General features: G+C 47.2%; 2 protein-coding genes across 6 annotated transcripts in view; both read right to left on the reverse strand.

Moving 5' to 3' along the window:
- SPIRE1 (spire type actin nucleation factor 1) overlaps positions 1 to 4,980 on the reverse strand; it is a 226,253-nt gene extending 221,273 nt beyond the window's left edge. For all 4 annotated transcript variants that reach the window (XR_012644467.1, XR_012644466.1, XM_074987484.1 and 1 more), the window contains exon 1: positions 4,292 to 4,980. Coding sequence is in view for 2 of the 4 variants with exons in the window: in XM_074987484.1 (XP_074843585.1) it covers positions 4,292 to 4,607 (316 nt within the window). In the remaining 2 variants the exon portion in view is untranslated. The remainder of the gene's footprint in view (positions 1 to 4,291) is intronic.
- A 7,874-nt stretch (positions 4,981 to 12,854) lies between these two features.
- CEP76 (centrosomal protein 76) overlaps positions 12,855 to 19,796 on the reverse strand; it is a 57,257-nt gene continuing 50,315 nt past the window's right edge. For both annotated transcript variants that reach the window (XM_074987486.1, XM_074987487.1), the window contains one exon: positions 12,855 to 13,233. In XM_074987486.1, the coding sequence (XP_074843587.1) occupies positions 13,095 to 13,233 (139 nt within the window). In that variant the 3' untranslated portion in view covers positions 12,855 to 13,094. The remainder of the gene's footprint in view (positions 13,234 to 19,796) is intronic.

Here is a 19,796-nt window from a genome sequence, read left to right on the forward strand (position 1 = left end):
GCAATAAAATCTCATTGGTGTAGTTGGAAGTGACTCTCCTAGAGGGACATTTAGATGGTACCTGACAAACCTCTCATGTCTAGGCATCCTGTTCCCTAAAGACATCTAGACCTATTAATCATGTAGTTACCTAACAATTTAAAAAGACAACAGGCACCACCTCTCTCCTCTGAACTGGACACCTGCCTGCTTCCAGCACAGGCTCCACAGCATAAAGGGGAAAGCTGAGTCCCAAGGAGGCCCACTCTGAAGTCAGCTGCAGCTGCCCCCATGATGCCACCCTCCAGCAAGCCCCTGGGGGGCTCTGCCTTGGAGAGTTTTTCAGAGCCTTGGGGATGGGAGATGACAGCTGCAGCCTCCTCCTGCCCAGGCTGCCATGGCCATCCTACAACCCAGCACAGATCCAGGAAGTCAGGAGCGAGTTTTTGTGTACAGAGCACGAGCAATGCCCTGCCCTGCAGAGGATGGAATCCCATCAGTACTGCTCTGCATCCTTCCCTGCCGTGTGAGTGCAGCTGGCAGGGTTCTCTGCACTCCTACCCAGCATGAATACTGAACTCTCTATTATCCAGAATATTTGATTATCCAGCAAACTCCCAGTCCTGTGGATGCTGGATATTAAAGAGTTTACTGTATTTAGCTCTAATCTACCTCTAAATGTCCAGTAAGAGCTCAGTAACAGTGGAAGTTTTAATAATGCTGCTAGACAATACAGGCCTCCCATAGTTCAGCAAATTCTGTCGTTTGCAACCATCAGGTCCCAAAGTGCTGGACTGGAGAGATTCAACCTGTACTATAGAAAAATAAAACTTGGTGCAAGAGACAAGCTTTTGAGCTTCACATATGCCCTGGAAATATAAACGTGAGAAGGATGGCCCAGCACTTAAATTTGGAGTATCTTTGGTTTTTTTATTCATTAGACATTTATTAGATTTTTTTTAAATGTAGGATTCTGATTATTAACATTGACACACAGATAACTAAAACAAAATATTTAAGAATCATTGTCTCTTCTACATACCGCAAATAGGATACAACTTCATGGTTATTTCTTCTGTACAAACTGATCAGATTACAGACATACAGAGCTCTTTCTGGTATGGTATGTGACGCTGGGCCTGATCCAAAACCAATATAAGTCATTGCAAAGGCTATAATTCATTGAATTAAGCTTTGAATCAGGCCCTTCTACGCTCATATAAACTGTGATGCCATCTCAGCTGTGCATTTTTTTTTAAAAATATGCTAAGTTTAGTCAGTTTCATTTCAAAATATCTTTATTTGTAAATTTAAAAATACCAGTGTATTCCAGATGTAAGGCAGGGTTTGAAAAATCCACTCACAGGAAGCTATTCTGGAAGAGAGCCTTCAATATTCTTCAGAATCTGTTTTTATTATTTAAAAAGTAATTAAATTCTAGCTCTTATGTGTGTGAAAGTTATTTTGGTTTAACCTTCCAACCACAAACTAATGCCATGCTGTGTTCCTAAGTCTGTAGACACCGCTCCAGTGCCTCTGTTATAGCTCATTGCTGCCAAAGCCCCACAAAATGAAACTATGATTCTTATTGTCACTGCTACTAACCAAAAGACCGTGCACAGTTGTGAAAAGCTAGAATCAGGTTGATTTCATGCTACTGCTGCTTAAGAAAGCCATGGGCAAGAAGCTTCACTCTTACCCACTGCATACCCTCAAAACACCTTGGCAGAATCCAGAAAGCGAAGGAAGAGGTATGTTTTACAAAACCGCCTCCAAAAATTACAACCACCAGGAGATATGGGATAGGAGGGAAGAACACAAAAAATGTTAATCTCTTTCAGTAGTCGTGGGTGGCGCTGAGTGGAAGATTCAAATTCATCAAACACCTACTACTATCTGGAGGCTGATACAAAAGATGGAGCAAGTAAGCAGGATCTAAGGACAGCTCTATAGCAGGAATCCCTGCATCTTCCCTTTTTCCAGTATGTGGGGAGGAGGAAGCCTTAGCCATTTCCTTCATCCAATCTCTTATATCAATCTTTGGCTAATGAGTTTGAATCTCTGGCTCTGAGATGTATAGTAAGATTTCCAAAACCTAAACAAGAGTAGGTAGCAGGTCTACATATGTGAGAAATCAGGGAAAAATATAATGTGGGAAAAGAGAAAATTATATAAGAACTTGGAGGGACCAAAAGAAAAGAAGACAATTAGGCCCTATCTACACTAGCCTTTAAAGTACATCAGTTAATCAATACATTTTAAAAGTCTAGTGTAGCTAAGGCATGCTACATTTTACATGAGCTAACCTGGTCAAGTTAAAGTCCAGTAAGGTGCCTGAGCTTTGAATCCCATTTTAATCCTAGCCAAGACAGGGACTTTTTGAAGATCACTAAGAAAGAAAATATATACCATGATCTGTTATAAGATAAAAAACAAAAGTGGAGTGAAACCAGAAAAGGAAAGGAGGTATAAACAAAAACAAGAGAAAGGTAATAAGTTCATCCATTTTCTGAAAAAGTCTGTTACTGATTCAAAATATTTGAAGTAAAATGTGATTTTGCAGGGCACAACTCTATTCCTATATATCTGCTCCAACATTCAGGGTCTGGTGGTGGAGGTGTTGCCCCACTGGCTAGTAAGAGTTATGTAAATTTTTCAACTGAGGTAACAGCAGACAAACAATTTTTAATTTATCCAAATCTCTTTAAAATTTTAATTTTTGTTAGGTTATATGGCCTGTTTTTCATCCTATGTATTTTGGTATTTTTATGCACCCTCATCAGTTCCAGACAGGATTACTGTAATTCTCTGCCACTTTTTCCAGACACACCAATTAAATTGTAATGCCAGATTTAGTGTTCATGTTCTAAATGCTTAGTTTATGCCACTCCCATTTTGGAGACTTTATATAATCTTCTGGTTTCCATATTCATTTTCAAATCCTGATTCCTGTTAAGGAATTCCATTGACATTTATTCTTATGATATGGAATATGGGCTGCCATTATCTGTGAGGTCTACTTCACTTTCACCTTCTTAATATTTATAGTTTTAGATACCATACGGAAACCAACCTTTGTTTACATTAAGAGTTTACCATTTTTTCCCTCATTTATGAACCTGAGCTTTAAAACACCATTGACTGGGATGCCCTTTCTATTATAATTGAAAATAATTTTTGCTATAAACTTTAAAATATGTGGTTGTGTTGCTATGTTTTTGACAGACATAAATTGTTTTGCTATTTGGATAAATGTTAGCTTACCCATCTATTACATCAATCTATTTCTGGTAAGTGTTTTAAGCTGCTGATCTTTTAAAAAATGTTTTAGAACACGCAATATAACCACACATTTTAAAAAGTAGACCTTTTAAATCATAGTATATTACTCATATTCCAAAATATAAATTATAGATTATAATTATACTCCATTATAAAATATTAAACAAATATATCTGTGTGTACACCATTATTTCTTTTTTTGGATGCTAAAGGGCACCAACAAAGGCACAAAAGAAGGCACACATTGTTAATACCTTCTGCCCCCCAGCATCCAGTCCTCCGAACAATGTGCACGGTTTCTCTTGACAGCTGTTCTCTTTGTTTTGCTTTGCAGCGCCCTCCCCCCTCGCCATGCTGACCTACATGGGCAGCTTTCACTGATTCCCCTTCTCCAGGCTCCCTCTCACCAGCAGGAAGGATTGTGACTGAAGGAGGTGCCGGAGCTATCCACATCAACACGCACACCCTTGTGGACCTAGGGCACTGTCAGTCAGTCCCGCCCGGACAGAGCCAGGCAGCACTGCGCTGGACAGGAGCTCGGTTCGCTCAGATCCCGCCTCTAGTGCAGCGCACCCCCGCCCCGCCTCCCGGATCGCTCCGGCGAGAATCCTCTGCCGTGCTGCGGGCTCGGGGTCGCGCGGCTCCCCCGCAACCCTGATGCGGCGGCGGGGTGGGGTGGGGTGGGTAGATTAGGCACAACACACGAGACCCCAGACCCACATTCAAGGCAGCGATCTGTCACGGGGCGGGAGGCCGTGACCTTCGCGCAGCGCGACTCAGTGAGACTCACACCCCGCGTGAACGAACGGCACGGGAGGCGCCGGAGTCCTTTCGGGGCGGTGCGCGGGGGCAGCCGCCAGCCGGGGCAGGGGCGGAAGCTGGCGGCAGAGAAGGGCCCAATCGGAGGAGGGGCTGGAACAGCCCCAGGCCCACACAGCGATGGGGAGCGGGGGGTGGGGGGACGTGTCCCAGGCTCCCGCTGGGCTGCGGAGGCCCGGGGCGAGCGCAGCCTATGCCCGGCCGCACTCACCTGCCGGCGGAGGGGAAGCCCCGCTGGGGGGCTCCAGGGTGACGGCTCCGTCCTTCCAGATGCGGATGTGGGCGGCTGCCTCGGCGCGGGCGGCGGGAGGCTGGCGGCGGCCCCGGGCCCTCAGGGAGCCGCAGCACTGGTAGCACACGGCCCACGCCTGCTCCTCGTTGATGGGCTGGTTGTAGAGCCTCAGGATCTCCTCCAGGGACAGCGCGTCCCGCGCCCCGTCCTCCCTGCGGCAGGAGCCGTCCCCAGCCGCCGCCTCCCGGGGCCAGTCTCCGGGCAGAGCCTCGGCCCCCGCGCCGGCGCGAGCCATCCCAGCTCGGCGGAGCCCGTTGCTGCCTGCCGCGCCTCACCGCAGGGAGCTGTGCGGCCGGGCCCCGCTGCGGCTGAGCCGCGTCGCCTTCATCCTCCCCCTGCCCCGCCAGCCCGCGCCGCCGGACGATCGGCGAGCAGCGCCCCAGCTACTCAGCGCGGCCAGCAGCGCCCGCTCATAGCAACGCAGCGGCGTCGCCTCCCCGCCAGGGCTCGGCAAGGCCGCACCGCCTCCTGCCGGCGGGAGAGCGGGAACCTGCCAGCCGCTGGCTGACGCGAGCCGGGCCCCAGAGCTAGCCGCCCCCTAGGGGCAGGCCCAGCCCCGCCCGGGCCATCCGCCTTGCTACAGCGTCGGCGGCGCTGGGCCCAGCCGCTCGGTGCGCGCGTGACACAGGCGTGCGCGCAGCGACAACGCGCAGGGCAAAAGCAACTGGGGCGGGGGGGTCTCGTGCAAGCCGCGTGCCGGGCGCTGTCCGCTCCCATGGTAACCGGGGGGCAGCGCAGGCCGAACTTCTGAGGAGAGCTGGCCAGGGAGGCTCACGCGCGGGATCCGACAGCGCCCCGCTAGGGCTTGGGCTAGCTCTGCTCCCGCCTTTCCCAACCGGGGTTCCCAAAGGGACAATCAGGGTTCAGTGAGACAACTCCATGGCAACAGCTGAGGCCTCGGCTCCCCGCCCCGCCCCAACAGTGGAAAGTAATCCGTTTATGGTCTGGCAGGAGGGATCCGGCCCTTAAACCACGTGAATTTAGTTCCCCTAGTTCAGTGGCGGCGGGGCGCCACAGAGCCCCCCACTGGCCTGGGGGGCTACCCAAGCAGCCACACCCCTCACGTGGGTGTGGCTCCGTTCGCCTAGGCCGGCAGAACACCTCCCACCCCAGCCCTCCTTCTGCGGGGAGCACATGGCCCTCTGGCATAGGCGCCCCAACTGGAGCCACAGATGGGTTAGTCCCAGGGGCCAGTTTGAGGCTGAGGTAGGTTAATCCTGGGGATGGGGGGTCAGTTTGGGACAGAGGGGATTAAACCTGGAGATAGGGGGGCAGTTTGTAAGATGGGGGGGGGCAGATTGGGGGCTGAGGGAGGTAAAGCCTGGAGACGGGCGGTGGCTCTGGGGGCTGAGGGCAAGGGAGAACCTGGGAATGGAGTTCCACAAAATTCTTCGGAGTTTAAAAGGGTTCCTTGGCCAAATAAAATCAGGAAACACTGGTCTAGATTACAGCGATTTGTCGACATGTTTTTGTCAGGAGATATCTTCTGACAAAACTTATGTCAACAGATCACAGCCAAATTGCCCAGCTGCTCTCTGAACATAGCTGCCAACCAGAAGCGCAGCAGAAAGGGCTGGCCAGGGGCACAGCAGGCCTGTTTGTGGAGAGGGGGCCATCCCAGAACATCTAGACTGGCTTTCTTTTGACAGAGATGTTATGATTCATGGGGAGCAGGACGAGACTTGACAAAAGTGCTGCATTCTGTCAATTTACTGTGGACAACACTTTGGGAGTCTGGACACTCCTTGAGTTTTATCTATACAACACTAGTTTTGTTAACAAAACCCTCTAGTGTAGACATAGCCTTTGAGATGGCAGATGTGATTGAGACGATCACATTTAGAACATGCAAGAGGAATAAAATCCAATAATATATAGATATAGATATAGATATAGATATACTGGGTGCTTTAAAAATGTATTTCACAAAGCTGAAGCTAATTATGACCCCGGTCAGGTGGGAGAACAAATTCAATTAGAGCATTTTAAATGATAATTAAAAATAGATCCCCCAGAAGCCACAATCCAGAAATGAGGAGGAAGGTTGGGGTGGTTAAAATAAACTGCTCTAAAGGGGAACTGAAGGTAGTTGTAAAAATATAATAAAAGGAAGGTCAATAATAAGGAATATAAATCAGAGGTTGAATGTGGTTCAGCCTGGCACTGGAAGTTAGTATTTTTTGGGGGCAGGCGATGCTCCGGTATTTAAATTTTATTTCTCAATTTTTTAAAAATTCCTGAGTATAGTAAAAGACCTTCAAGATATAAACTGCAGGTAACTTAAGATAGCCATGTCCTCCTGAGAGACTGCACAAAACAGTATCTGAAAATGTGACCGAGAGGGAGCCATGCTTGTCTATATACTATCAAAACAAAAAAGCAGTCAAGTAGCACTTTAAAGACTAACAAAATAATTCATTAGGTGAGCTTTCGTGGGACAGACCCACTTCTTCAGACCATAGCCATACCAGAACAGACTAAATACTGAATATTAGCCTCAATATTTAGTCTGGTGTGGTATGGCTATAGTCTGAAGAAGTGGGTCTGTCCCATGAAAGCTCACCTAATAAATTATTTTGTTAGTCTTCAAAGTGCTACTTGACTGCTTTTTTATCTGAAAATGGTATAGAATAGTCTCATTCTTCTTAAGGAGACATTTACTAATCATAATTTAAAGTAACAGCATAGGTAACTAATTAATTACTTGAAAGCACATAAAGAAGAGGGCAGTTATTGGGCACATCTTCTTAATGTACCAGACATTTTATTTTGGTGTCACACTTGAACTGAACTTGACTTGAGAACAGACCCTGAAAGAACTACCATGGCCCCTAAGATCCCCTCAACATAGTTTTCATGTATACCTGTCTGTTAGTAGGCTAGGGAAAAGAGAGACACTGTATAACAGGCACAATGAGTAACCAAGGCCACCATTTTGGGAGACTGGAGGGACTGGGGAGAGCAGTAGCCATATGTATCAAGTCCCTGCTTGCTCTTCTTCCCACTTCTGAGAATCAGGGAAGAAGGAGAAAGTACATAGCTTGGATGAAGTATGGTAGTCCCTCAAGTTACAAGAGTTGCGTTCCCATGGACTCCAGCATAACTTGAATTTCATGCAACTTGGGGCTTGGCTTTTTTCCCCAGCGGAACCCACGTTCTGCAGCTGGGGAAACAGAAGGAGCACCTAGAAGTCCTTTTGAAAGGTAAGTCCTAGGGTTGGGGGGGCAGTTGGGGAGGGTTAAGCCTGGGGGTGGGTTGGGGCTGTGGGAGGTGGGAAGTGGGGTTAAGCCTGGGGTGGGGGTGGAGTTGAGCTGGGGCCACATAGCCCTGCAGGGGGTTAAGCTAGAGCGACGCAGGGGGTGGTGAGTTGGAGCCGCATGGGGACGAGGTTTGAACCGGGACTGTGCAGGTTGGGGGAGGTGTTGAGCCAGGACTATGGGGAGTGGGATTTTGAGTTGTACTTAACTCTCGTTAATGCAAGTTAAGCACAACTTGAAATCATGCATTTCAAGGGATTACTGTACTCTTCTGCCTCCTCCCCTCATTGCCAGGAGTGACGTGTACACCAATGTGTATTTTCTCTTTCTCCCTGACAAGGAGAACAGCAAGCAGCATCTCAGTACACCTGGCTGCTGCCCCTCCTCAATGGTGCCCTTGCAAGTAACAATTATGAATGTTAGGAACAGAAAAAACTCCTTCAGTCTCCACTTAAGTCTCTGGCAACAGAGGACTGTTCCCTGTAGAAAATGAAAGCAACAGGCTTTGAGTATGGAAATTTCTGCTCTTGAAAATTTAAGACACAGTCCCTCAAGTTGGGAGGCAGAAGAAGCTAATATAATGCTGATTATATATAAATTAAGTATAAAAGTAGTGTTACCTATAGTACTTGTATATTGGAATGTCTACAAAAATGTAAATTAATGGGTGTGATGTGAAGACATCTATACTGTTACAGAGTTGCACTTTGGGTTCTCAAACAACCCTTTCTGATCCAATTTCTATCACTCGTGTTCAGTTAGCTATGGGGTTTCTCTTATGATTTATTTAAGACTAGAAGATTTACCTGGCTTTGCTCAAGTCCTTAACTTGATTGATTTTTGAGTTTTGAAAAATAAAATGAAAATGTACATGCTTTATTTAAATCCTTGATCTGGGGTGGAACTGGGTATGACATGTTCAGTACACAGGCTGCCTCAGGGAGAGAGGCCACAGCAGCTTGGGGCTAAGTGTAAAATGCCTCTCTCTGTAGCTGCTGCAGCTCCACCAGGCACAGCTGGGACAGAGGTGCATGTTCCCTGTATGGCACAGATCCAGGTTGGTCTGGCCCCTGAGCTCTACACTCAGCAAGGAATGCAGCAAACTGTGCAATTTCCCCTGGTTCCCTGATGAAGAACAACCAGCAATGTTCCTGTATAAATCAGGTGGAGATATGGAGTTGCAGGCCATCTCCCCCCGAAAGGGCACCGGCAGGGGGAGAGGATGGTCAGAATTGAGGCAATCCTGGACCAGGAGGGGCAGGGGCTCTCCCCACCTGCCTCCTTCATCGGCTTGGTGATTTTCTCGTTTCTGTATGGTTTCATGCAAAGCACTCCTATTCTAGGCACATCCTATTTTCCTAGCACAACCCAATCCGTACCTTGCCTTAACTTATAAGAAGATGTATACCAAAATTGTTGGCCCTAGCTCGTACTGTTAAGGAGGAATTCTTGAACAGAAAGACACTGACAGGCTTTCTCAAATATATAGTAGATATGAACTGTGTGCAACTGAAGGTTTAAGTGATATTATCTCAAAAACTACCAATAGTTCCAAAGGAAGCCCCACAAATAGGGCAATACCAGGAACAGGTCCAACTGAAAAATCTTGGGAAAGATTTTAAGGAATGAAAATTTTCATAGGCTACATACAATCCCACATCCTTGGCTTGAGCAGCAGAATGTACTGAGGAGGTACCACAAAAGACACTGATTTTAAATTCCTTTTAAAAACCTACAAGAATAAAGACATTTTAGAGTGAAGAACAGACATGTTAGTTTTAGGACCCCCCCGCCCCATGCAAACACCCAAATGCAGATGTTACAGATTTATCTCCTTACTTTTACTAATAAATTCATAACTCCTTAATGAACAAAAAACAGGAAGGTTTTCCAAGACTATATCAAATTCCATAAACCAGGGATATTTTGGTCACCAACAGTTTCACTTCCGCTGTCTGACTTTTCTGTGTTTCTCCAGGTATTATGGGAAGTGGAGGAAAGAGTAAAAAGCCCAGGTCCTGTCAAAATCCCCACTCTAGAGAAGACGTGCTTAAACTGAAAGATGGAGCTCCCACCTCTTGGGAGTCAGTTGGCAACAGCTGAGTCAATTTATGAGGAAGTTGCTCTGTACTTGGATATACATTTCTCATAAGCAGAAAAAAAGTGCTGTCCTGGGTTTCTGACAGAAGAGAAGTCAGCCTTCACTTCTCTGTTTGCAATACTAGGCTGCTCTCAGATATATAATGGACTTAGACATTCTTGCAGACCAAAGGAAGTCTGAGGTTTAAGATGTACCCAAATTTTGAGCAGGTTGATGCTCTCTCTTTTTGCTCCTAGGTCATCTGTTGTTCACTCTGTGGGCTGACAGAGAAAAAATAGGCCCTGCATCTCAAAAATACTGTATCTGAAACAAAGGCTACAGACAAAGTTGTCATAGAAAAGGACTCAGTATAAATTATGGCACGTAACACCAGAAGGCAAAGAACAGACAGACACAGAATAAAAAGGATTTTCCTCAAGAGGACAGAATGTCATTTGGCCAAACAACATGACTGCAGGATCTAGTGGAGACAAGACCATAATGTGTCGAAGGATTTAGCTCTGACAAAAATGAAAGAAAGTGACAGGAACTCTAAGTACTTGTATCCTGGCATTAAAGAACCTCCAAAGGAAAAAATTAAGACTTCTACCAACCTGATCAGGAAACTATCAAATGATAGAACTCTATCCTGTGATTGCTCCCTAAGTGCTGTCAAAAGATGCCTAGATCATATGTACAGTAAACTCTTTCATATCCTGCAGCCCTGGGATGGGAAGGTTGCCAGATATTCAAATATTCTGGATAAGGGAGAGGTACACTAGCAATACATAACACTAAAGAAAAATAAGATTAGATATTAACAAACAAAAATGTATGCAGAGTACTTTATTTACTAACAACATTAATATTGTACATTGTAAATTACGCTATTTGCTGTATTTATTTTCACTATACTGTACTTACGGAAAATGTCACTAAAATTGACATAGTTAAGATGCCAGTTATTTGAGAGTTCTGGAGAATAGAATGCTGGATATGAAAGACTTTACTGTTGTTGAAACGGGGATAAAAGTGTATTCCCTCCCAACACAGTGGCTATTAGCATTCTGGTGAAGAAGATCTTTGGTGCAAGCCAGAAACAAAAAGCTGGGACAAACTGAAAGGGTTCCCCCTAACGGAACCAACCGAAACAGAAGTGGACTTGGATAAACAACAATCAACAGAAAGAATACTTACTTGTCATAAATCTTTCCAAAATTTGAAACTGTGAAAAAGTTACCTGTTCTGTAACTGATGTTCTTCAAGATGTGTTGCTCATGTCTATTCCAAGTTAGGTGTGTGTGTGCTTGCCACATCTACCATTGCCAGAAGTTTTTCCCTTAGTAGTAATTGTAGGGGAGAAGTTCTGGCAACCACTGGAGTAGCACCTTCATGGCAAAGTGTAAGGAGTGCTGAGTGCTCCCCCCACTCTCAGTTCCTTCTTGCTGGAAACTGACAGAGGGAAGGGATGGAACAGACATGAGCAACACAACTTGAAGAACATCAGATGGGAAAGGGTGTAGTGAGCCATGAACATGTTTATGGAAGACCATGTTGCAGCTCTACAGATGTCCTGGATTGGGACACAAGCAAGGGGAGTAGTCAGTGATGTCTCTACCCTCATCAAGGCTGCCTTCATGACTGGCAGTGGAGAAGTGTGCATCAAATCACAGGCTCTGATGCAGGAGGTAATCCAATTGGCGATCCTCTGGAAGGTCCTTCATTCTGTCCACAGTTGGTGCAAAAAATGGGTCGATTTCCTCAAGGGCTTGGTGTGCTCCAGGTACAAAGCCATGGCATGCCTGACACCCAGCATGTGCTTTCTCTCCTCACTGTTGGAATGTAGCTTAGGATAAAACACCATGAGGAAAATATTCTGGTCAACATGGACCACCACCACGTTAGGCAAAATTGCAAGGTGGGGTCAGAGCTGTATATGGTAGTTCTTACATCAAGGATTTAAACTCTGACGCTCTGCTGGCCGATGTCCCTGCCACAAGGAAAACAACCTTCCATAATAAGTGAGCCTGAGTACACAAAAGCAACATCAACTCCTCTGGGTATCACATACCTTGGACTCCACAGTGCTCTGAGATGCACCCCCATCTGATGCCTGAGATGTCCAATAGCAGCAAAACTGACAGACCTGGGTGATCACGTGGGACTCCTTTTGGGAATGTTATGTGATCGGTCCACCACTGCATTACCTTGAGTATGTCAAGTGGAATGGTGACCACCTTGTCCTGGTGATCTCTAGATGAGATGTACAGCAGTGACTAGCAATGGTGAAGAGTTGAATCTGGAGCCTCTCATGGCAGACTAGTCTAATGTTCCAGGGTGTGTCTACAATAGGAACTAACTTTGAAGTTAACTCTGAAGTTAGGCAGTACAACGAAATAGCGAGCAGAGAGTCAACATACATTTTCCCTTACTTGGAAGTTAACTTTAAAGTAGGGAGCCCAACTTTGAAGTCTTTACTCCATTTCTGGGAATGGAGTAGTGTGCTACTTGGAAGTTTAACTTGGAAGTAGGGTGTGTGTAAACGCTCAACTTCGAAGTTGCTTACTTCAAAGTAAACAAGTTTGAAGTTATTTTTGTTGTGTAGACACAGCACCACTCTTCTTTTGTGTGTGGTTTGAAGCTTGTACAAATGCAACACCTATCACAAATGTGGGCATCTCCCAGGCAGAATAGGCAGCTAATATGGGGGTAATCACTGACGGGCATAGTCTTCTTACACCAGTTGTAGTTCCTGAACCTTAGAGATTGGGGAGTGCCCCACCTAAGAGCTAAGTTCCATTACAGACACTTAACCGAATGAAGAGAACTTGAATTACAAGAAGAAAAAAAGCTACTTACAACAAATTTCAAGGTAGCAATTGAAACAACAAAGATTACCAAAGCAAGAGAGAGTATTCTGTGCACCATCACTGGCGGTAAGAAGAAATTGATCTCATGGCCCTTATGTTGTTCCATGAAGGTGCCACTCCCCTAGCGATAACGCTAAGGGAAAAAAACTTGCAGCATCAGCTTATGTGGTGAGCACATCCATCTCTCCTGGAATGCACATGAGCAAGCACTCAAAGAAACAGATATTTGCATACACGTTTTAACAAATACAGATCCTGATTATTAAAAATGTAAACAAAGAAACTTTTAATAAAATAAAAATATATACTTCATATATAAATACACTCATAATATATAAAAGCATTTTTCATCCTTAATTTTGTTTTAAATACACACATTAAAATATTTACAATTATCAGTGGTGCTTACCCAAAGTAAAACATTAAATGTTGTAGTTAAGGTGATTTTTAATTGTACTATTTCTTTTTACTGAAATTTATGTAAACTGTTTCAAGGCTCTAAGAAGTATTTTTTTTTAAAGTACAGAGCGGTATTTACAAGCATACATAATCCAAACAGCACACGCAGATTCAGGATATGTAAATACACGCACACGAACTGCATGCCGCACTTGGTCTCCTCTGCAACAGATTATTTCTTCACAGAAGGGAGACCTATTTGGCAGAAAAGAAACATGAATGATGATGGTTTAAATATTGCAATTGGTTGTGAGTTACTAAATCACTACTAAACTTTCTAGTAAAAAAACTGTACTATTAGTCATGAATAAAGTGACATATTTCAAAGACATCACTATGCCAGGAATCTGGCTTTCCTACGCTATGAGAGAGTAACATCATTACCCTATTAGAACTGAAAAGTCAACCTAAATGAAACCAAGCCCAGCTTTCCCTGTATGGCACCTCACTAAAAACTCCCAACAACCAGATGCCGGGTTATATGTTGTTACTTATTACTTACTGTCCTTAAATGAGTTTTCAATTCGTGGGGCAGTGATCATAGGAAAATAATTTGAATTTGCTTGTGAATATAAAGTATTTTAGTAAATCTAACTGTATTACAGACTTGACCTCCCACCTAATACTGGCAATAATTCTGATGCTAGTTATTGTGGTATTATCAATTGTCCATTAGATACTGGGCTGAGACATATCACTGAGGCATTGTCTCACTTACCTTCACCACTGATACACTTTGTATATGCTATTGACATACCTACTGCAGCATCTTTCAGGAGGTAAGGTCAACAGGGGCTGCTCTTCTATTGACCCCGGCTACTCTTCACACCTTGGTGGAGGACTTGAGTCAACAGGCACAAACTTGAAGATTGACTTATCATGTCTACAGTAGGCACAATAAATCAAAGTCTGGTAGATCCATAGGAAGAATCAGATCTACGGGAAGAATTAGAGGCCCTGGCACAGTCGAAGTAGTATGAGGTGGTTGGAATAATAGAGACTTGATGGGACAATCTGCATAACTGGAGCATGGTCATGGAAGGGTATAAACTGTTTAGGCAGGACAGACAGGGAGAAGAGGAGGAGGAGTTGCGCTCTATGTGAGGGAGAAGTATGATTACTCAGACCTCCAGTATAAGGAGGGAGAAAATCCAGTGGAGTGTCTTTGGGTTAAGCTCAGAGGCAGAAGTAACAGAGGTGATGTTGTAATTGGTGTCTGCTATAGACCACCAGATCAGGGAGATGAGGCAGATGAGGCTTTCTTCAGGCAGCTATGTCAAGTCAAAATCACAGACCCTAGTTCTCTTGGGAGACTTTAATCATTCAGACATTTGTTGGGAGACCAATACAGCAGCACACGGATAATCCAGGAAGTTTTTGGAGAATGTTGGGGATAACTTCTTGGTACAAGTGCTGAAGGAACCAACCAGGGGCCATGCGCAACTTGACCTGCTGCTCACAAACAGGTAAGAACTAGTAGGAGAAATAGAAGCGGGAGGAAACCTGGGCTGCAGCGACCATGAGATTGTAGATTTCAGGATCCAAACAAAAGGAACAAGGGTGGGCAGTAACATACAGACCCTTGACTTCAAAAGAGCAGACTTCGACTCCCTAAGAAAACTGATGAGCAGGATCCCTGGGGAAACGAAGATGAAGGGGAAAAGAGTTCAAGAGAACTGGCAGTATTTTAAAGTAGTCTTACTGAAGGCACAGGAACAAACCACCCCCCTGCACAGTAAGAAATGCAAACATGGTAGGCAATCAGCTTGGCTTAACAGGGAAATCCTCAGTCAGCTTAAACTCAAAAAAGATGCATACAAGAAATGGAAACATGGACAGTTGACTAAGGAGGAGTACAGACATATGGCTGAAGAATGCCGGGGAGTAATCAGGAAAGCGAAAGCACAACTGGAACTGCAGCTGGCAAGGGATGTGAAGAGTAACAAAAAGGGTTTCTACAGGCATGTTAACAATAAACGCATTATCAAAGAAGGTCTGGGGCCGTTACTGGATGAGAGAGGTAACCTAGTGACAGATGACGTAGGAAAAGTTGAAGTATTCAATGCTTTTTTTGCCTGTCTTCACGGACAAAGTCAACTCTCACACGACAGTCCTAGATAATGCTATATGGGAAGGTGGAAGGCAGCCATCTGTGGGGAAGGAAAGAGTTCTAAGCTATCTAGAAAAACTAGATCTACACAAATCCATGGGTCTGGATTTAACGCACCCAAGGGTACTGAGGGAATTGGCAGATGTCATTGCTGAAACTTTGGCCATTATTTTTGAAGACTGTTGGAGACTGGGGGAGATACTGGATGACTGGAAAGAGGCAAATGTAGTGCCCATCTTTAAAAAAGGAAAGAAGGACAATCCAGGGAACTATAGACCAATCAGCCTTACCTCAATCCCTGGGAAAATAACGGAGGGGATCCTCAAGGAATCCATTTTGGAGCATTTGGAAGAGGGGAAAAGAAAGGTTACTCACCGTAGTAACGGTGGTTCTTCGAGATGTGTCCCCGTGGGTGCTCCACATTAGGTGTCGGGCTCGCCCGGCGCCGCAGATCGGATCTTCCAAGCAGTTTCTGCCGGACCGCGCATGCGCCGGTGCGCGCCGCTCCCCCGCGCGCTCCCGGCCATGTGCGCGATCCGGTCCCCGCCAGTTCCTTGACCAACCGCCTCGGATGCTCCTGCAAAACACTAAACAGAGATCCGGAGCGGGGAGGATGGGCGGGTAGTGGAGCACCCACGGGGACACATCTCGAAGAACCACCGTTACTACGGTGAGTAACCTTTCTTTCTTCTTCGAGTGTCCCCGTGGGTGCTCCACATTAGGTGACTATCCAGCAGTAACCCAAGATAGGAGGTGGGTAATCGGATTATGTGCAGCTTGTCCCCGAGAGGACCGCTGCCAAGAGACGGGTATCCTCTTGGAATACCCTGTGAAGGGCGTAATGTTTGGCGAAGGTGTCACAGGATGACCAGGTCGCCACTCTGCAAATGTCTTTTAGTGCAACGCCCTTGAAAAAAGGCTGTTGATGCTGCCACCGCCCTAGTGGAAGGAGCCCTGGGCATGGCCAGTAAAGGAGTCTTTTTGAGTTTGTAGCACATTTTTATGCAAGATACGATGTGCTTAGAGATTCTCTGCGAAGAGAGACATTCTCCTTTTGATTTGGGAGCGATAGAGACTAGGAGCCTATCCGTTCTCCGGAAGGACTTGGTCCTGTCCATATAGAAAGCTAGCGCCTGCTCACGTCCAGGAGGTGTAGGCGCACCTCTTTGTTAGAGTTATGAGGCTTTGGATAAACAAGGGTAAACAATAGGTTCGTTAGTATGAAACTCAGAAAGAAACTTTAGGAACAAAGGCTGGATGCAGCCGTATGGTTACCGCCTCCTTGGAAAAACAGCGCAGGGCGGCGTTGCCATAACTGCCTCAAGCTCGCTCACCCTGCGAGCTGACGTGATTGCGAGAAGAAAGGTCGTCTTCGTCATAAGGAGGCGGAGGGAAACCGTGGCCAAAGGCTCAAACGGTGGTCCCCTTTTCGCATTAAGCACCAGGTCCGAGTTCCACAGAGGTGGAAGCGGTTTCTGAGGGGGGTATAGGCTTACCAGCCCTTTGAAGAACCTGGTAACCATGGGACGGGCGAACACCGTGTGCCCTTCCTCTTCGTGTCTGAACACCAAAATGGCGGCCAGGTGGACCTGAAACGAGGATAGCGAGAGTCCTCCTCTCTTGAGGTCCAGTAAATACTCTAATATCACAGCCATAGGCACCGAAAGGGGGCTAGCTGTTTGGTAGAACACCATGCCGTAAAGCGAGTCCATTTCTGCTTGAAGGTCTTCCTGGTGGAAGTCCTCCTGCTACTTTCTAGGACTTGCTGCACTTCCTCCGTACATGTGCTCTCTAGGGAGCTGAGCCATGGATTAACCACGTTTGTAGTCGCAGGCTTTGGGGGTGCAGATGCACTATGGACCCCTGGGCTTGCGTGAGCAGATCCCGCGCCACCGGAGGGGACATCGGTGGCCGGTCCGACATGCGCAGGAATAGGGGGAACCATTGCTGTCGATCCCACATTGGGACTATCGGGATCATTCAGGTTCCTTCCCTCCTGGCTTTCTGCAACACTTTGTGGATGAGCACTGTGGGAGGGAAAGCGTAAAGCAGGGGGCCCCTCCATGAGATCGCGAAGGCATCCCTCAGGGACCCCCGTCCCAGTCCTGCCCTGGAGCAGAATCGTGGGCATTTCTTGTTGTGCTGAGTAGCAAACAGGGTCTATCTGGGGAAAAACCCCATGCGTGGAAAAATCGGTCGCAGCAGATCGGGACGGATCTGCCACTCGTGCGTGAGTGCGAAACGCCTGCTCAGCTGGTCTGCCTTCACATTGCGAGCGCCTGGTAAGTACGAGGCTTTCAAGGTTACATTGTTGGCGATGCAGCAGTTCCACAACCGGACTGCTTCTACACATAAGGCACGGGACCGAGCTCCTCCTTGCCGATTTATATAAAACATGGTGGAGGTATCGTCTGTACTGATCCCGACTACCTTGCCTTTCAGTTGGTCTCGAAAGTGTCTGCAGGCGTTGAACACTGCTTTGAGCTCCAGTATATTTGTGTGCAGTGACTGCTCCATAGAGGACCACAGCCCTTGTGTCACCTCTTCGCCCATGTGTGCTCCCCACCCTATGAGGGGGGCATCTGTAGTAAGAAAAACCAATACGTGTGGTTGGTGGAAGGGTACCCCTGTTAGCAGGTTCTCGGGGTTTACCCACCATTGCAGGGATTTGCGCACCTCCGTTGTGGGCGACGCCATCCTGTGAACAGTGTGTGCTGCCGGTTTGTATACGCTCGCCAGCCAATGCTGCATGCTGCGCATGTGTAACCTGGCATTCTGTTCTACGAAACGTTGCTGCTGCCATGTGGCCCAGCGGCTGTAAGCACGTCAGAACCGGCACCATAGGGCTGAAGGTGAAGCCTTGCGCGAGGGAGCCGATGGCCCGAAAGCGAGTCTCTGGTAGATACGCCCTCGCTGTAATAGAATTTATGCGTGCCCCTACGAACTCTATGTTCTGTGTGGGGTCTGTCTTTGATTTTGTCAGATTGATAAGCAGGCCGAGCGAAGAGAACGTGCCTGCTGTGACACATATTATGCGTAGTACCTCCTCCTTTGAGGCCCCTTTGAGTAGGCAGTCATTCAGATACTGGAATATAAATACCCCCTGTCCGTGCAGGTAGGCTGACACCACTGCCAAGGTCTTGGTGAAGCCTCTGGGGGCTGAGGAGAGCCCAAACGGTAGGACCTTGTAAGTCGAGGGCTGCGAACCAATCTCCATTGTCTAGTGCCGTAAGGATGGAGGCGTTTGTGATCATCCAAAAACGTTGCTTGCGCAGGTACCGGTGAGGCCTCGAAAATCTAAGATGGACCTCCCCGTGAGGAAGTACCTCGAGTAGAACCCTCTCCCTTGCAGTTGCTCCGGCACTCTTTCCACTGCCCCTACGAGCATGAGATGGTCTACCTCCTGCTTGAGCCTCGCTACATGGGAGGTCTCCTGGAGGTGGGGCCCCGGGTGGAGGTCATGGCGGTGGGAGCAACTGGGAGGGGATGGCGTACCCCGTGGCTATGATCTCCAGCACCCATGTGTCTGTGGTGATCCTTTGCCACTGGTTATAAAATGGTCGGATGATGGCCTTGAGCACTGGTTTCGTGCCCTCTGGAAGCGAGTCCATGAGGGAGGTCAACCTAATGTGGTTGTTGAAATTATGGTTCGCTAGATGCGCTGCGTAATTTGCCATTGGCAACAGTAGCGTGGAGGAGGAGTAGACCTTTCTGCCCAACAGCTCTAGCTTTTTGGCATGTTTGTTTATTCCCCCACATTGCGATGACTCCACCACCAAAGAATTTGGTTGTGGGTGGCTGAACAGGAACTCCATGCCCTTCGTGGGCACGAAGTATTTTTTTTTTTTTTTTTTTTTTCCGCTCTTTTGTGGACAGGCGGAATAGTCGCAGGAGTCTGCCATATCATAGTGGCAGACTCCAAGATTGCGTCATCAGCGGTATTGCTATTTTGGAGGAGGCCGGAGGTCTCAGATTTTTGAGGAGCTTATGGTGTTGCTCTTGCACCTTTGCTGTCTGGAAGCCTTGCGTGAAGGCCACCCTCGTAAAACAGCTCTTGGAACTGTTTGAGATCGTCCGGAGGATGGACGCCCCCCAGGGCCGTAGCCTCATCCGGGGAGGAAAGCGAGGAACCGCTGGGGTACATCTCTCTGGACCCATCCGGTTCCTGCTGATGATGGTACACCCTCTCACTAGAGGTGTGCGAGGAAAAATCTCGGGGTTCCATAACCAGTCCCCCCTGAGATGCTTAAGTCTCTGTCCCCGGTCACAATTGCCCTCGGGGGTACGAGATCGTTCGTAGGGATCTTTCCCTAGTAGATTGCCGATGGTGTCTATGCCCTGTGTGGTAGGGGCGACCACGGCAGTATAAGCACTGGTCTTGGGAAGGTGACCTAGACCACTCCCTTGGTGCATACCCTTTGCGTCTGGGGGAGGGAGACCGTCGAGACCCTGGAGAGGTGGTCCCAGCCAGGGTGAGGCTGGTTGCAGAAATGGAGAAGGGGGCTCCGGGTAGGCCAAGGGGGGGGGACCCCTGCCTTCTAGTTGGAGTCTGCAACATAGCGGAGGGCTGTGAGAAAGCAACTACACAGCCCTGTGCGGAGAGGGGCTGCAATGCCTCCTCTTGTGTGCAGTCTTCCCCCTCCCTTGA

This window comes from Carettochelys insculpta, chromosome 2, assembly GCF_033958435.1.
Source record: "Carettochelys insculpta isolate YL-2023 chromosome 2, ASM3395843v1, whole genome shotgun sequence".
In the NCBI taxonomy this organism is placed as follows: domain Eukaryota; kingdom Metazoa; phylum Chordata; order Testudines; family Carettochelyidae; genus Carettochelys; species Carettochelys insculpta.